Genomic DNA, 17,857 nt, shown 5'->3' on the forward strand with positions numbered 1-17,857 from the left:
GGTTGGCGCCGGTGGCGGGCCCAAAAAAAAAAAAAAAAAAAAAAAGACAAAACTTACCTCAATTCCCCACTTCCTTGCATTCGGTTCTTCATCTAGTCTTTCCAAACAACTCTGACATTTTTTAGTTTCTTTCTGTTCTCACTACCACTGCCTAATTTTTGCCATCGTCCTCCCTTATTACTACAACAGCCTCCTAAAATAGTCTCCCTGTCTTTAGTCCTACCTTCGCTTCCTGAACCGCTATCCACACTGTACCAAGAATCACTGGTCTAAATGCTTTACAAATATTAAATCGTTGAATCCTCATAACAGCCCTATGAAGCTGATACTGTTGAAATGGAGGCACAGAGCCAGTAAGTAACTTGCCCAAGGTCATGTGGCTAGTAAGTCACAGAGCCAGGATTTGAGCTCAGGCAGTTTAGCTTCAAAATTCATGCTCTTAAACACCACTCTTTGATGCTGATCTTTCGAACACTAGATCTGATTTTGTCACTCTTGCTCAAAACTTTCTACCATCTATCTGCCTGTTGCTCTTAGGGTACTTCCAAACTCTCTAATATGTTTTTTAAGGCCCTACCTTTCCAGTTTATTTTGTCCTCACCTCCCCCTCAGTACCAGTGGTCAAGCCACAATAACTTACTGCTGTTTCCCAGAGAGTCATGCTTTCTTACTTTCAGACCTTTGTATGAACTATTTCCTCTGCGTAGACACTTCCTAGGAGCATATTTGCTTAACTCCTTATTTAGATATTCTCCCAGGCAGCTTTCCCTGATCCACACCTAATTATGTGCTCTCATTATACCCTATATATCTTCTCTGTCTTGGCGTTTGTTGCATTTCATGTAAGTGACTATCAGTATGTCAGTTCCATAGGGTAGTATTGGGCCTGTCTTGTTAATTGTGTATTCCTAGCACCTAGAACAGTGCCTGTCAGTAAAAAATTACTGAATGAAAAAAAGAGACTCGGATTAAGTATTTTGCTCAGAGTTGCACAACTAATAAACCATAAAGCCAATTTGAACACAGGTTCTTCTGACTCTAGAACTTGTTTTATAAACCATGTTATAATATTAGAATGTTGGGATTTTTGTTGTTTAAACAGTACCTTTGGAACTCCTGGGTCTCTTCAAATTGTAGCTTAAGTTCCATGGAAAGGCTGACTTTGCTCAGGTTCTCTGTAATTGATGTCTTTTTCTCTATAAATGATAGGCTTTATTTTTATAGCAATTTTATGTTTACAGAGAAATTGAGCAAAAAGTACAGATAATTCCCATGCCCCGCACCCCCAACAATTTCTCCTGTTATTAACATGTTACATTAGTGTGGTACATTTGTACAGTTATGAAGCAATATTGATGTGTTATTATTCACTCAGTTACATTAGGGTTCCCTCCTTGTGTTGTACAGTTCCATGGGTTTTGCCAAATGTGTAATGTCATGTTTTCACCATTACAGTATCACACAGAATAGTTGCGCTGCCCTAAAAATCGTCTGGCTCTGCCTTGTGATCTTCATCTTAAATAAAGTTCACAGCCATGTTTGCTGGTGCTCTTTGAACAAGTTAGTTTGTGCTCCCAGATTCTTTGTCAGAAAATAAGGGTTTTGATCACAAAAAGAGCTTGGCTTATTTTTTTTTAAGGAATAAACCTCTTTCCTAATATATATGAGGGGTCTTCAAGAAGTTCGTGGGAAGATTCCATTTAATTCCATTTTTCCACAAACATTTCGAAGTCTCCTCATATGCTAATTTGTTTATACAATCAGCCCTGGAACTGTTTTTTTGAATTATTATCTCTGGAGGGGTGACACTCACCTCTGAGTTCACTTAAACTAATAATCTGCTATTTTGTTATAATGGAATGGGTGTAGAATATGGACATTTTATGCAATTATGATTCAAAATTTGTTTTAAAGTTTAAGTCTATTCATGGCAATTTTTTCCTCCCTCTATCCATAGTAGAATTGAATTAAAAAGACCTATTTTTCTTCTAGTTTTGGCATGCATTTTTAGAAATATTTGATCTTTGATCCAACTAGATTTTATTTGGTATTAAAGAGAACTAGAATACAATATAATTTTTCCCCAAAATTAAAATTTATTTCAAATCACCAGTTAAATAATCCATATTCACTGATTTGAAATACCATACTTATACTAAATTCTGTTTATTCTGTTCTATTATGTCTACCTAGTTTTATACCAGTGCTATACCATTTAAATTACTATAGATTACTGTAGCAATATATTTTAAACCTGGTAGGGCAAGTTTACTTGAATATTTTAATTTAAATGGTGTTCTCAGCTCTTATTTCAAGGTTATAAATAGTTTGGGTATGATGAGGAAGGCGTTGCTATTACAGATCAAGTCTTTGATCTTATCTTTGCTGCAGATATACTGAAAACACATCTCTTTCATTGTCCTGTCACATCATCTTAGGAACGTTGTCTGCTAGTGATGGAGAAATAGAGTTATGTAATAAACTTACCACAAAGAGTATTTCAGCTTAAAGTATTCAGTGATGATTCATTATATTATTTTCTGTTAAATTACCCTGAAAAAAATACACATGCTTTGGTTCTACCAGATTCCTGCCTATTTTTGTTGGGCAGCAGTTCTAAAGTGTTTTTTCTGCCTGATGCTTCCGTCTTTCTTCCTTTCTTAAATATGTGTATCTGTAATAAGATGTATAGCACAGTGCTAATTTCCAGGCAAGTTCCAGCCTGTGATTATTTACTAACCCACAGGGATTAAAGGTTCGTCAGCCAGTAAGATTTTCTCTCTTAAGCCCTAGGCATTTGGTATCTTGCTGGTCTTCTCTGTAATATGTTACATCTTGCTTAGTTTTGGCACAATTATCTAAATACATATTTGATTTTTATCAGGAACTTGTAATTTATGTGAGGATGTAAGTAATTGCTGAAAAGAACTTTGCAATTTGATTAATAAAGCATCTTTTAATCTTAGATAACTTTCTCCAGGAATCTGTTTAACTAAATCTTTTTTTTTTGCAACTGGCCAGTACAGGGATCAGAACACTTGACCTTGGTATTATAACAGCGTGCTCTGAACAACTCAGCTAACCAGCCAGCCCATTTAACTAAAACTGAATTTAACAATTTGAATGTAGTATTTGAACAGTTAAGGTTATAATTATAGGCATCATGTGAACAGAGCCTCTGTTGTTCAGCACTATACCCCCAATACCTAAAACTGTGCCTAGGCACATAGTAGGTACTCAAATATTTATTTAATGATTAAATATACATTTACAATAAAGAATGGAAGAGTAGTAATACTTGTACTTTATACCTAGATAATGGATGTTTTTGAAGATCTCAAATTTCTTTAGTTTTTTCAGTCAATTAAGTACTGGGGGAATAAAGATGCAAAGATATGGTCCACATTCTCATTCATTTTATTTTTTCAATAAATATTTATCAAGTCCAATTACTTTGTGCCAAGACACTGTTCTAGGAGTTGGGAATAAAGGAGTGAACAGGCATGACTATGGCCCCTGCCCTCATGTTGCCTATAGTTTAGCAAGAGACAGGTGGGAAGAGGAAAGGGAGCTGGAAACTTGGATACAAGATATGTAAACCAGTTGGCCTGTTTGTTTGGCAGAATATTTGTTTGTTTTCCTTTTTTCTGTTGCCACTCTCTGTAGTGTCATAGTAATCATTACTAATCCGGTCCCTGTAAGGATTTGGGTTGTTGACCCTTTGGTTTAGAATATAGTGGGAAGACCAAATTGCACATAATGAGATTACAACGTGAAAATTGTTGTAATAGCTTCATTGCAAGGAGACTTTGGGAGAACCAGCTCCTTAGTTGAGGAAGTAAAGAGTAGCACCATGGTGTGATGGAGAGAACTAGATGAAGAATCACAGATACAGGTTCAGATGTGTGCCCTTGGCCATGTGATTTAACCTCTTTGGGCCTTCACCTGTTGCTCTTTAAATGAGAGAGCTATGCTCCAGAGAGCCTTCTCAGACCCACCCCTCGCTCTGAACCCCCGACCAGAACATATCTGCTTTTTCTGTTCTGCATGTTGGACTTCTCTGAAAGATTTTGTTTGAAAAGTGAGTTCCTTGGTTAGGAAAGGTTTGAAAATCTATGAACTAGATCACCTCCAAAATCCATCCAGGCCAAGCATCCAGTGATTAATACGTCTAATAGTCCATGCGTGTTCACTGCTAAAATCCCACCAAAAAACAAAACAAAACAAAAAACAACTTCTTGTCAGGTGAAAATACCTTTTGCCCTTACGGAAGTCATTTGATTGAGATGAAGGTCACACAGAGGGTTCATGATAATTTGGGTTCAAAATCCAAAAGTTTTGGTTCTTTATAAACTGTTTTTTTCCCAGTGGTCCCATATGACAAAGCCTCAATTGCATTGTTTAAAAAGCTATTTTGCACCGAAGGATTTTAGAGAGTCACATGCTTTATGTTGTTTTGATGTCTATTTTTCTTTACATTTCCTTCTAGCTATCATCATTATCTAGGATATTTATGTAAAAATATACTGGAATTTTTTGAGAACATCTCTCCCTGCATACTGTTTGTTCCATCTTTTTCCACTTTTCTCTTTTTTGTTTGTGACAGAATATGATTATTGTGGATGTGGTTGTGATTTCAGTGAGCAATAGGAACTATTTTCACATAGCTCTTGCCAGTAATTAAGCCCAAGGGAAGAAAACCAACCTCAGAAGGAAAAAGGAGAAAGTAGAAGAAAGATTGTGCGAATAATTGTTTAGCATTTACTAGGTATGACCTTACTAATTACTTAATCCCTTTGAGCCTTAGTTTCCTCTTCTATAAAACAGAGATCATAATACCTCCCATAGAGCCTTGCAGTAAGGATTAATAGATGTAAAGGAGGTATGTACCTAGTCTGGTGGTTGGCCTACTGTAGGCATGTAAGTTAGAATTTCTCTTTTCTTTCCTGTTTTCCTGTGCTGTTAATTCTCCTTTGGAATTTTCCTTCCTTCCTTCCTTCTTCCCCTCTTTCCCACTAATGTTTATTGAATACCTGTTGTGTGCCAGGCATTGCTCTACATGCTGGGGACACGGCAGTGAATAAAACAAAGTATCTGTCATCAGGGAGCATGCATTCTGGTGTCTCCTGCTTACTTAGATGCAGTTACCATAAAGGACTAGTATTCAGAATAAATAAAGAACTCTTAGAGCTCAGTGATGGAAAGATAACCCAATTTAAAATATGGGTAAAGGATTTCAATAGATATTTCTCCAAAGAGGATCTGTGAGTGGCCAGTATACACATGAAAAGATGCTTAATATCATTAGTCATGTGGGAAATAGAAATCAAAACCACAATGAGATAACACACCACACCAACTAGGATGACCGTAATCAAAAAGACAGACAATGGTAAGTGTTGACAAGGATGTGGAGAAATTGTAATTCTCATACATTGTTAATAGGAATCTAAAATGGTGTAGCTACTTTGGAAGACATTCTGGTAATTCCTCAAATTGCTAAATAAGAGTTATCATATGACCCAGCAATTCTACTCCTAGATATCTGCCCAAGAGAAATGAGACTTGTCTGTATAAAAACTTGTAATGAATGTTTTTGGCAGCATTAGTCATGATAGCCAAAAAGAGGAGATAATCATAGTATCCATCAACTGATGAATAGATAAAAGTGGTATATCCATAAAATGGAATATTGTTTGTCAATAAAAAGTAAAGAAGTAGTGATAGATGCTGTGGTGTGGATGGACCCTGAAATCATTATGCCAAATGAAAGAAGTCAGTTACAAAAGAACACATTTTGGATGAGCTTGTTTATATTAAATGTCCAAAATAGGGAAATCTGCAGAGACAGAAAGTAGATTACTTTTGGCTGGGGGTGGGGGTGGGGGGAAACAGGGAGTGAGTGACAGGAATCAACTGCTATAATAGATATGAGGTTTCTTTTTGGAATGATGAAGATGTTCTAAAGTTATAGAGATGGTTGCACAACTCTGTAAATATATTAAAAACCATTTAATTGTGCACTTTAAATGGGTGAACTTTGTTATGTACATTATATCTCAATAAAACTGTTTTAAAATGTGGTTACCGTCCTTTCTTATATCTTCAACCATTTCACTGGTTCCTTCTCCTTTTTCTCATATGCTCAGCCTTCTTGTCCTAAAACAGAACAGGACAAATACAAACCCCTCTGTGGGCTTCCTTGCTACTGCCATCTATGTTTTTTTCTTCCCTCTACAGCTAAGACTCCTAAAAGTTAGAAAATAAGTAATTTAGAAATAGTTCTTTGTGGAAAAGTTAGAAATTATAGATAAGCAGAACAAAGAAAAATTTTAGACATTTAATCTTACTACCTAGAGATAATCATTGTTGACATTTATATCATTTTAGCATTAAAAATTGACATCTCTTTTTATTTTCTAAGAGAAGTACTGTTGTAGGGAAAGGTTTATTAAATTATTATACTAAGGTAGAACCTTGGAATATATTTTAGAAGATCTTAATCTTCTGTAATAACATTAAGTATGGTGGGCTTTTATGCATGATTTGATTTTTTAACCTTTAGGAATTGTCTAAATCAAATTTGAGGTCATTAAAACCTGATGCTTTGGAAAGTTCACGCTCATTAGACAATGTGGATGGAACATACAAAGCGTTGTTGCCTTTTATGCCACACTTGTTATATGGCTTTTGCTTAAGCTGCAGCCTGATATCACAAGAGAATTTCAGTCTTAAATATTTTAAAGTGTGTTAAAGCACCATGCCCTGTGAAATAAAAATTTCATGGGTTCCGTTCAGCTTCTCTGGACTGTTCAAAATGTCTGGTTGACATTGGCTGCGCATTAGGATGTCAGCTGATCAGATGGATGGATTTCCTGCTTTAGAAATCATATTGAGCTAATTTCATTGATCTTTTCTCCCTTTTGCATGTGTAGAGTTAGACTGGCTGAGCAACCCAAGCTTTTGTGTTGAAACCATAACGTCACTGAGCCAACAAGCTGAGAAGGCCACAGCACTTGTTTCTGAAGGGACACCATTAACAAGGTAGTTTTTGATGCATGGGTTTTAGTCTTTGTCAGTATACCATCTAGAGCTTAGCTTAAATGATGCTCCTTAGAAAACCCTGTGATAAAAGAGCTAAGTAAATCTCTTTTTTTGAATTTAAAGTAATGAGGTGATCTTTATTTTCCCTAACTCACTCTTATAGATTGTTCTTTTTTTTCTTTTGCATTGCAGTGGCAAGCACACTACACAGTTAGTGCCTATAATTAGGCCATGAGGGAAATGGCATCATTGTGATTATTAAGTAACTTTACTAACCTCATTAGTAACCTTTGGAATCAGATATTTCTTTAGTTGTATTTTTTTTATTATTTATTTATTTACTTACTTATTTTTAAAAAGATGACCGGTAAGGGGATCTTAACCCTTGACCTGGTGTTGTCAGCACCACGCTCTCCCAAGTGAGCTAACCAGCCATCCCTATATGGGATCCGAACCCGTGGCCTTGGTGTTATCAGCATCACACTCTCCTGAGTGAGCCACAGGCCGGCCCTTTAGTTGTTTTTCTTAACACTTTTGTAAAAGTAGAAGGAACTCATATAATATCACATAGGATAAAATCTCACAAAAACATTGGGGAAAGCAGAATGGAACATATCTCCACCCAAATCTCTTTCCTGCGAAAGAGTTTTGTTGTAGATCATTGAATTGAGAAACTGTGCTTTCTCACAGATATGGACGGTCTCATTAATAGGGTGAAAGCCCTGTGAAACCCCATACTCTGAATGTGTGAGAAGCCTTTGGAAATTGAGAATAGTTGACGCACAGAGAGGGGCTTTGTAGATATTTCAGTAATGAGGAAGAAGAACTCACTGTCACCTTTAAAAACAAGGACCGCAATCAAAAATCTTTTTTTTTTTTTTTTTTGTTATGAAGACATATTGCCGTAATATGTGGCACTGAAAATAAACCTGTTACAATGTTGCTTTAAAAGAATACTATATTTGATAACTGGTAGGTTGCTTGCATTTAAAAATGTATACGTATGAAAGTGTACTATAGAAACTATTAAAATAAGAATTTATTCACCTGTGTTTATTTTAGGTTTAATTCCTAAGTCTTTAAGGTGAGTTGTAATCCAGGAAGTTACTGTATAGAAATGAGCAAATAGCCTGTGTGAGCATTTACAGCTTTCCCTATTACATACTTATTTGTTTATTTACTTACTTACTTACATATTATTCCCCCTCCTTCTCTTTTGAAAATAATTCTAAGGTTGATTTTCCCAAACTAGGAGTCCTCTGAAATCAGAGCCTTTAGATGAAAGTGATACTGACAAAAGGCTCAAACAAACAAGCAGGAAAAAGAAGAAAGAAAAGAAGAGAAAAAGGAAGCATCAGCACAAGAAAAAGAGAAAACATGGGCAGTCAAGTAGCAGCGGATCTGAGTCAGATACTGATTCTGAAAAGGACGCATCTTCCAGAAGCATCACAGGCAGTAAAAAGGAATCTGATAAACCAAAGTAGGTTGCTTATTTTCAGATACTTACGATATTTTAAATCTTGAATTTTTCTCCTTTGATTATTGCCACAAGTTAGACATTTGAATGATTATTTAGCCATCAATCAAAAGAGAGCTCTTCCATTTGATCAGCTTTAAAAAAAAAATGAAAACTGTCATGAGAAAATCAGGGGCATGATTTTATTTGAGAAATGTTATTTAGACACAGTGATGATTGTGTTAAAATCTGATTTAGAGAAAAAGTCTTTGGGATTTTTGAAAGGTGGCAAATGTGACCCATAGTGGGGATATGGTCAATACACATAATTAAGGGCTCCATCTTTGAGAGCTAATGGCCCTCACACTCAGAGTAAGAGAAACATCTTATTTCTCTTCCTTGATATATCTTTTGTTCACTTCTGTCAGCTCCTGCGTGTACACACACACACACACACACACACACTCACTCTGATCAGGGTTATATAGCACTTAAATAATTATTGCGTCTTTCCTTCTTTTCATGTTTCACATTTGTTTAGAACCTCTGTGTTGAAGGTGTAGAGTAGCTCATGACCACAGTACTTCCTTTCCTTGGGGGCTTCATTTCTTCCCGTATTTCATTCTGCCATCACCCTTGAGCATATCATTCCAGTCATTTTACAGAACGGTCACAGCATAAGTACTCAATATAGCTTTCCTCTCTGCTTAGTTGAACATCCTCCTACACAGAGAGGCACTTTGCCTGTGGGTGGGACAGGTGATATGTGGTAAAACTATCTGAATTGTTGCCCATTTAGCTTTTTTCTTTTCCTTCCTCATATGGTCTAGGAGAGAGAAAATTTAAGTACCTATCCAGGGCATACTTAAAAAAAAGTAGTGCTGTTGAGATTTTTGCAACTCTTCAGGGATTATTTACTTTTGTTGTGTCTCGGAGTTCCATTGATGTCAGTGAGAGCCCTGCTTTGGAGCGAGTCTGGAACCTGGACCTTAGTGTTTACATCAGAGTCAAACACCACAGTCTTCTGGGATCCCTCTGTCATCAGATCAGTTTTGGAGAGCACTGCAGGCCTTCTATGGCTCAGAGGAGCCAGATTTATTTAGCTCTCTGTATCTCAAGTGCTGTACCTGTAACCCAAGTTTGCTTTTGGGAGGAAAAAATAAAGGAGTTAAGCAAAAAGGTCCTGAATTTAACTGAGTTTATGAGGGCAAGAACCATGCCTGCCTTGTTTAACACTGTATCCGCCTGTACTTGGGACAGGGGATTCATAAAACAAATTCATATAGCATTTTTGTTATATGAATGTATGAATGATTATATCTTGGCTTTTTAATATGTCTTCAAAGCAGATCACTTTAATTGTTGTATCTTCTAAAAACTCACATTTTAACTACTTGTCCTTTTTAATAGCTGACGGAAATGAGTTTTAAAGGTTTTCCCCAAATCGTGCAAGAATTGCTGTTAGAACCTGAAAGATAGTTAATTTCAGCCTATATTTAACCACATTAGAGGGATCTTTGTAACCTCTTGGTAGTTTTATGATCCAGATAGCATTTTTAAGTTTGTTGATATTTTTTCAGAATATCCATATTAAGGTCAAAATAGATTGTTCTTATGCTTTTCTTTTACCATCTTGGATTAACTTTTGTAGTTTCTTCCTGGGAAGGTGACCTGGAGGAATTGTTTGTTTCCACATAGACAAGGACTAAGATATTAATGAGTTGTGAGAGTCTTTCCTTGATGTCAGGAAAGTGGGTTCATGGAGGGTAGCAAATCATATGGGACTCTATTTCAGAGTGATCAAGGGACGACTTCCCCAGAGGTTGCAGCTACTAATTGATCTTTGTTTCCTGGGATGACCTTTTCTTCACCTTCAAGTGGAGACAGATCCTTCCTTGCACATAGCCCAGACCACATCCTGCTTCCTGACCTCAATACTCATTAGGGAAGGGATAAGGGCTTGTTTACTCCCCAGGGGTGGTCTGCAGCTGGCCATTCCTCCCTCCACCCCCTTCATTCGCTTTCCATTTCTTTTTGGTTTTTTTTGGTGGTGGGCCAGTACTCCATTTCTTTTTGGAATGCATCAGTCTCTTTCCAGTGGGATCTCCCTCCTTTCACTTATGATTTTTGTAGAGAGAAAATCCCCCATAGTTGATCTGAAGGGGAGTGTGTTAAAATCACTATATATTTTAACCAGAGGCTGATCATTCAACAAATATTTATTGAGTAGCTACTTTGTATCCCTGAAATGCCATTCCCTTGTATTCCCTGCCAAGAATGATTTAGAAGTCTCTACAGTCTTTTATCTGTATCTGAGCAGAGCTGAAAAGCAAAGATGGAACAACAGTTGATGACTGTTTTGACTACTTTGGCACCTTCTTGGGTCAGCAGAATTATGAACTGATTTTCTTTAGAGGAGGAAAGATGTTAGATGCCAGAAAAACCTTCCTTCCCTCTCATTTAACTCCAGGGGAAGTGGTTTCATTTGTATCTGAGCTGAAAGTCTGTAGCTCACAAATTGGTTCAAAGAGATCAATAAGAGTCTTGTTTTACAGCAGACTTTCACGATTCTACCCTTTATGTAGGTGGTCCAGATGTATAGGCAAAACATCGTGTAGACTCCAGACTGTAGAAATGAGACTGAAACCAAGCCTAAGTAATATTGGAGACTGAACAGTTCAGAACTGTGGCTTTTTTTTTTTGTTGTTGTTGTTGTAAGTTTTGAGTTGAAATAAACTATGTGAGCACTTTGAAATAAGGTGTGGTAGTTCCCTCTGCCTCTCTAAAGTGCCTCAGAGCAGGGATGCTTTTTAGAAAAAAACTTTGTTTATAAATATATTTGAAATTCAAGTTACAATCATTTAAATGAAATATTTAAAAAGAACTCCTAAATCTTTCAGGTTAATTTCTGAGATAAGGGGACTTCTTGGTGAAGTGTCATTTCATGGTGACAGATTTTGCTTATTTTTTAAAACTTTTCCTAGAGCAGGAGTCCTCTTCCCAACTCTGTGGCATGTGCACATTTTATGTACTGAGGTGCGTTTGATGCCATGTGGGGTTTGAAACATTTAACTTTCATATTTCTGAAAATGCCAAATATGTTACTGGAAGATTTCTGAAGTGCCTCTCCCTTTTCCTTCTTCACATGTCTTTGTCCCACAGTCAAGGAAATAATGCTGCTGCCGACGTTGGACATCGCTTAGTTTGGCTTGAGGACATTCAGGCTCTGGCAGGAGAAACCTTCAGAACAGATAAGAAACCAGATCCTGCAAACTGGGAGTATAAATCTCTCTATCGAGGGGATATAGCAAGGTACCAATCATGTTTTTCCCTGATTTTTGCTGTTGGGCGGTAACTTCTTTCTCCTTTGAACTTTCTCATTACTGTCTTCCTGTTTGCTTTTCTCTCTCTCATAGATTCTGTTGGGTTTTATCTGTTGTTAAGTTGTGTAGGCACATGTTTCATCTCACATTCTAAAGTGAAAACTTAAACGTTGAGGTCAGGTTGGATTAATCTTATGTATCCCTGGTGATTGGCATTGTGTTTGGCAGAGTAGGTGTTCCATAAATGAATGAATCTAAAAATACCTTATAATAATTAATTGTGACAAAGTACCCAAAAACCATTTGGTCTAATCTGTATGCCATTTTAAAAAGTTGCAGAAGCCTTTTATTTATCCCCACTACATATGCCATTTACAAAATGGCATTTAATGGTAAGGACGTTTTCAAAATGTTTCCAGCATACACCACCACATAATCATAAAAATAGGTGGTGATACTTGCTTCAGTAATGAGCTTGAACTTTCCCCTCTAATCTGTCAATCAAAAGTGTTTGAGTATTTACTAAACCCTTTAGACACTTAGTACTTTGTAAGAAACTGTTGGAACATAAAAAACAATAATACACAATCTCCCAAACAGTTGACAAGTGATGAAAATTGAAGCTAGAAAATCATGGAGTGTAAAACTCAGAGGAGATCTTGAAGATCACTATTTTTAATAGGCTAATTACTTTTTAAAATAAATTTCATTTTCCATTGCCTTGCTACACCTACAAATCTGAATAATATTTTCACTCATCCTGATGTTATACCTTACCACGTTAACAATTCCAACTAAAATTTCCTGTATAGTAGGTTTATATCAGTTGCTTTTCAGTGCATATTTAATTAATATACTGTTAACTAAAACCTCAAAGCTGAGAGTAAATGAGTGTCATATTTAAAAGGTACTCATATATTTTTGAATTATTTTAATACTCCCTGAAGTCCTGTCTGACTTCCATGCTGCCACAGGGTAGTGCCACAGATATGGTGGGTGCCCAGTAAAAGATGGGGAAGCCAGCAAACACTGATTGGGCATGGTCCTGTGCCTGTTTTCTCCTGTGTTAGCCTTTCTGATCCTCACAGCTGCTCTGTGAGCAAGAGGAGAGCACTCTCATTTATGGAATCTCAGATCGGTTAAGTTATAGCTCAAGAGCATGCAACCAGGGAGCAGCAGGGTTGGGATTTGAACCTGTGTTTCTCTGATTTCAAATATTCTTTCACTGTCCACAAATAAAGATGAGACAGGTTGTGTGGTAGGACATTTTCTAGATGTGAAAACAGAGGACTCTGGTTGTCATTGTGACTTTGCCATTTTCCAGCAGTATAATCCCAGGCAAATCACCTAACCTGTCTGAGCCTCAGTTTCTTCATTTGTAAATTGGGAATTGTAACTCCTGTCATGCCTTGCACTCACATATCAGAGATATTTGATATGGAATTGGAAATTGGTGTACAAATATAAAGGGTTATTTATTAATAGATGGAAAAAGGAGAAAATAGTAACAAAGAGTGGCTCTTGAGCTTCTACTAATGAATGGCACAGACCTTAGGAAGAGAGTAATTAGAGATAACTTTATTAATTTAAACTGCAGAGATAATACTATTAAAGGGCTTAGGGCAGTTGTGATTTCTTTGTAACTTAGTAAAGTTTAAGTGAGGTACATCTTGTCTGTATTAATAGCGGTATGACTATTAGCATCCAGGTCTAGGAGATATTAATCCCATGGCACTCTGAGCTGGTCAGAAGGCAGTGGGAGTATTGTATCAGGCACTGAATTTTCCCACTTTAAGAGGGACAGTGAGGGTTACTTATGACTTGACTAGCACCATCCTTTGAGGACTACTTGAGAGGTTATGGATATGTTGCCTATGGCAGGGATATGATCATTGATCTTTGCTCAGCTGTGCTTTGGAAGGTGGCTGGACAATGTTCTTTGTGACTTGGGAAGGCAGAATCAGGACTACTGAGTGGAAGTTCCAGGAAGTCAGATTTGGCTTAGTATAAAAGCACATCTTCTACTGGTGTGAGCATCCCAGCAATGACATGGTATGTGTTGGTGTGTTTTGGTAAACGGGTTAGGTTCTACAGTTAGTGTATAACGTGGAAATTATATATCAGTATTACCTTCAGAAAATTCCTTAGGACTAATACACTGTCAGTGGAGTTCAGCTCAGTCAGTTTTTTCTCCATTTTTGGAATAGATTGCTGTTTCTTTGACTATACACCAGATAAAATAGTTAGCTTACATATAGGAGTCAAGCTTTATAAGATAATAATAATTTAAACTTATCATATTGTTCTAAGGACTTTACAAATATGAACATTTTTGAGCATCCCAGGAATTCTGTGGCATAGGTACTGTTATTCTCCCTATTTTATAGATGAGGAAACTGGCACAGACAGGTTTTAAAAACTTGATCAAGGTCCCTCAGCTGGCAAACAGTGCAGTTGGAATTTGGACCCAGGCAGTCTGGCACTGTGAGGAACATGTGAGAATGGAAGCCACTGAAGGAAAGGCGAGTTTATGTTGTCCATCCTCGCAGACTCCTGGGCTCAGACCCACTGAGCAGATTCAGGGCAGGATTGTGTGCTCCATTTAAATGTACTCTCGCTCTTCCTCTTCTCATTCCAACCCCCATTTTATATGTGTGGCCAAGTACCTGTAGCTGCATTCATTTAAATGAAATGTACATACGATGTCATTCCCTGAACTTCCAAACAAAGTGAGGGTTCCTACTTCTAGAATTATTCAGGTGAACACTAGCTGATTATTTGATAGGGATTTTATAGGAAAAGTGCCTTCATTTGGGGGAATATTGCAATATTACACCCTAGGTCCTGTGCAGTTATTAACTTTCTGTGATAAGTGATAAGCTGATACAACCTAAATGTCCAACAAGAGGGAAATGGTTAAAGTTTGAAGCCAATAAAAATTATATTTTTAAAGATTAATGGTTTTGGGGAAATGCTTAAAAGTAGGGGGTAAAGCCTGAAACTATACAACATTAACTGTTTTAGAAAAGGATGTGTGTATATACCTATAACTGTATACAGAAACACGTATCTGAAAGTAGATGATAATATCAACCCGTACAATTCTTTTTTTCTCTTATCATTTTCATCTAATATGCTATAAAAAGGTAGCTATTAATTTTAAAGTAAAAAAACTAAATATTTTTAAAGAGATAATATGAATATTTAAAATACTGTACATTTTTAGTGAAACTGAGGAGAAATCAGTACTACTAAAATAGTAGTAATTAAGGAGAAGAAAACTAGCTTTTTACTTACAGTTTGTTCCTTAGGGAATGACAGGCTGACTTAGAGCTGCTTTAGCACTGTTTGATCTCCTCACACCTTTCTGAAGGTTGGTTTTGACTTACAAGTGGAATGGAGAGAGATTATTGTGAGGTAATCTAGAAAGAATTGGGAGGGAGGATAGAGAAACGGTTTGAGAGCGAATTTATATGTAATGTTTTTGAGATTCATCCACATGACATTTATCAGTCATTTGTTCCTTTTTGCTGTCGATAGTATTCCAGTGTATGGCTGTCCCACCATTTGTGTATCCGTTCTTCTGTTGATGGGCACTTGGACTCTTTCTAGTATTTGGCTGTTATGAATAAATCTGCTGAGAATATTTGTGTGCAAGGCTTTGTGTAGACATGGGGTTTCCTTCTTTTTGGATAAATACCTAGGAATAGAATTGCTGGGTTATAGGGTAGGTCTGTGTTTAGTGTTTAAAGAAACTGCCAGACCTCTTCCCAAAGTGTTTGTACCAGTTTACATTTGTACCAACAGTGTATAGGGAGTCCTGGTTACTCCACTGGTTGTTCACTGACATTTGTTATTGTCAGTCCCTTTAATTTTAGCCATTCTGGTGGGTATGTGGTGTATCTCATTGTGTTTTCCGTTTGCATTTTCTTGATGACTAATGGTGTTGAGTACTTTTTCATGTGCATATTGGCCACTCATGTCTTCTTTTGTGAAATTTCAGTTCAGATCTTTTGCCCACTTTTAAATTGGGTTGTTTGCTAGCATATATGGAGAAAAGTGCACAATTTTCCTTAGCTTTTGCCTGCACATATTCAGTAGTCATGTGTTTGTAACTCTGGGGACACCTACACATTCCATAAAAGCATTTTAGAACCCAGCCTCTTTTCCTCTAGAGTAGAAAATAGCCAAATGTAATTTCATTTGGACATACTTTGTTTCAGGATTTAAAAAAGAACCTTAGACCTATATGTGTTATCTTTTTAAGTAGGGACATAAGACAATATTGAGAAAACAGGACTGGACTAGGAGACAAATGGCCAAGGTTCCCAGGTCTCAGTGTCCATATTTAGAACAGTGTAAAAGAGGGGATAATTTCTGCCTTGCCTGTCACATATGACTTTTAATAGTCAAATGACATAATGTATGTTAGCTTTAACTACAAAGCTTCAGGAAAGTAGAAATTACTAAGATCTAGAAGACAGGCATGATCTTAAATTCATGAGATGCTAATGAAGAGGTGAAGTGTTATAGGAAGAAATCAAGCTAGGCAGAAAAGTTAATTGCTAATCCTCGTATGTCTCTAAATAGAAACAATTTGAAGGTGATGTTAATTTGGATATACGCAGTTAACTTGCATAATAAGAGTTTAGGTATAATGAGCCTTCAATCATTCAGAGGTAGTGTATGTATTCCTATGGTAACTTTTTTCTTTTTCTAATATAAGATACAAGAGGAAAGGAGACTCCTGCCTTGGCATTAATCCTAAGAAGCAGTGTATATCTTGGGAAGGAACTTCCACAGAGAAGAAGCACTCACATAAACATGTTGAACGCTATTTTACGAAGAAGAGTGTGGGATTAATGAACATTGATGGAGCTGCTGTTAGCAGGAAAACTGATCTTCCTTTGTCTGATCCAATCTCCTTTATACCAGTGACTGACTCGGATGATGTGGCTCCTCCTGTTACAACCTGGTTGAATCCTCTGGGGATTTATGATCAGTCAACCACACAGTGGTTACAGGGACAGGGTCCTTCAGAGCAAGAATCAAAGCAGCCAGTCTCACAGGCAGACAGCGAGAATGCAATTCTCAAGGCCAAGGTGGAGGAGTTTAACAGGAGGGTTCGGGAGAATCCTCGGGATATTCAGCTGTGGATGGCATTTGTTGCTTTTCAGGTAGGTTTTTGCTGTCCTGGCTCTTTTACCTTAGAATGACATTCCTGATTTTGAGCAAACTGATTAACTCTGTGGCAATTTTTGATCTCCTATGAGGAACCCTGGCACTGGGCTTATAAAGAGTATTAGAATAGAGCCCTTGCCCTGAGCTTGCTCAGAGTCCGCTGAGGAAGACTGATACATGAAGCGTACATGTGCCTTGGGGTAGTAAATGCTGTAATGTGTAATTTGGGAATGAGTGAGGGAGTGACTTGCCATGAGGGAGGAAGACAGGACTGCCACAAGAAGGTGAAATTGGAAGTCTTTTTTTTTTTTTTAACTTTTTAAATTTTAACATTTATTTATACATGTTTGTGGGGTACAGAGTGTTGTTTCAGTACATGCATATGCTGTACATTGATTCACTTAATATAGATAGCACAGCTTTGTACCTGTTAATCCGTCACTTCCCCTCCTCCTAGGTTCTGGTAACCGTCATTCTGCTCTCTACGTCACCAGGCAAAATGCACAGAACTGTGCAAGAGGAAAGGCTGCTCCGTAACTTACCGAGTTAGAGCCATGTGCTCCCTTTCTAAAATGTATGCATTTGTGCTTGTCCCTCATTTTGAACCACTCATGTCATGCAGTTAGCATTGTTTTGTCCTACATTTGGCTGTTTTATTGGTAAGACTGGCTCTTCAGAAAAGGTTTTAGGGCCGGCCCGGTGGCGCACTGGATAGTGCGCCGCTTGGGAAGCGCGGCGGCGCGCGCCGCCCGAGGGTTCGGATCCCACATACAGACCGGCTCCCGCTCACCGGCTGGGCGAGGCGCGGGAGCAATACCGAGGGTTGCAATCCCGGTGCCGGTCCCCGGGCCGG

General features: G+C 37.5%; 1 protein-coding gene across 1 annotated transcript in view; it reads left to right on the forward strand.

Moving 5' to 3' along the window:
* Positions 1-17,857, forward strand: part of NRDE2 (NRDE-2, necessary for RNA interference, domain containing) — a 40,623-nt gene that overhangs the window by 3,359 nt on the left and 19,407 nt on the right. Inside the window, exons 2-5 of the mRNA XM_008593652.1 lie at positions 6,936-7,044; positions 8,297-8,524; positions 11,663-11,812; positions 16,550-17,000. Of these exons, the coding sequence (XP_008591874.1) occupies positions 6,936-7,044; positions 8,297-8,524; positions 11,663-11,812; positions 16,550-17,000 (938 nt within the window). The remainder of the gene's footprint in view (positions 1-6,935; positions 7,045-8,296; positions 8,525-11,662; positions 11,813-16,549; positions 17,001-17,857) is intronic.

The sequence above is a fragment of the Galeopterus variegatus genome, unplaced genomic scaffold, assembly GCF_000696425.1.
Source record: "Galeopterus variegatus unplaced genomic scaffold, G_variegatus-3.0.2 Scaffold9470, whole genome shotgun sequence".
NCBI classification, from domain to species: domain Eukaryota; kingdom Metazoa; phylum Chordata; class Mammalia; order Dermoptera; family Cynocephalidae; genus Galeopterus; species Galeopterus variegatus.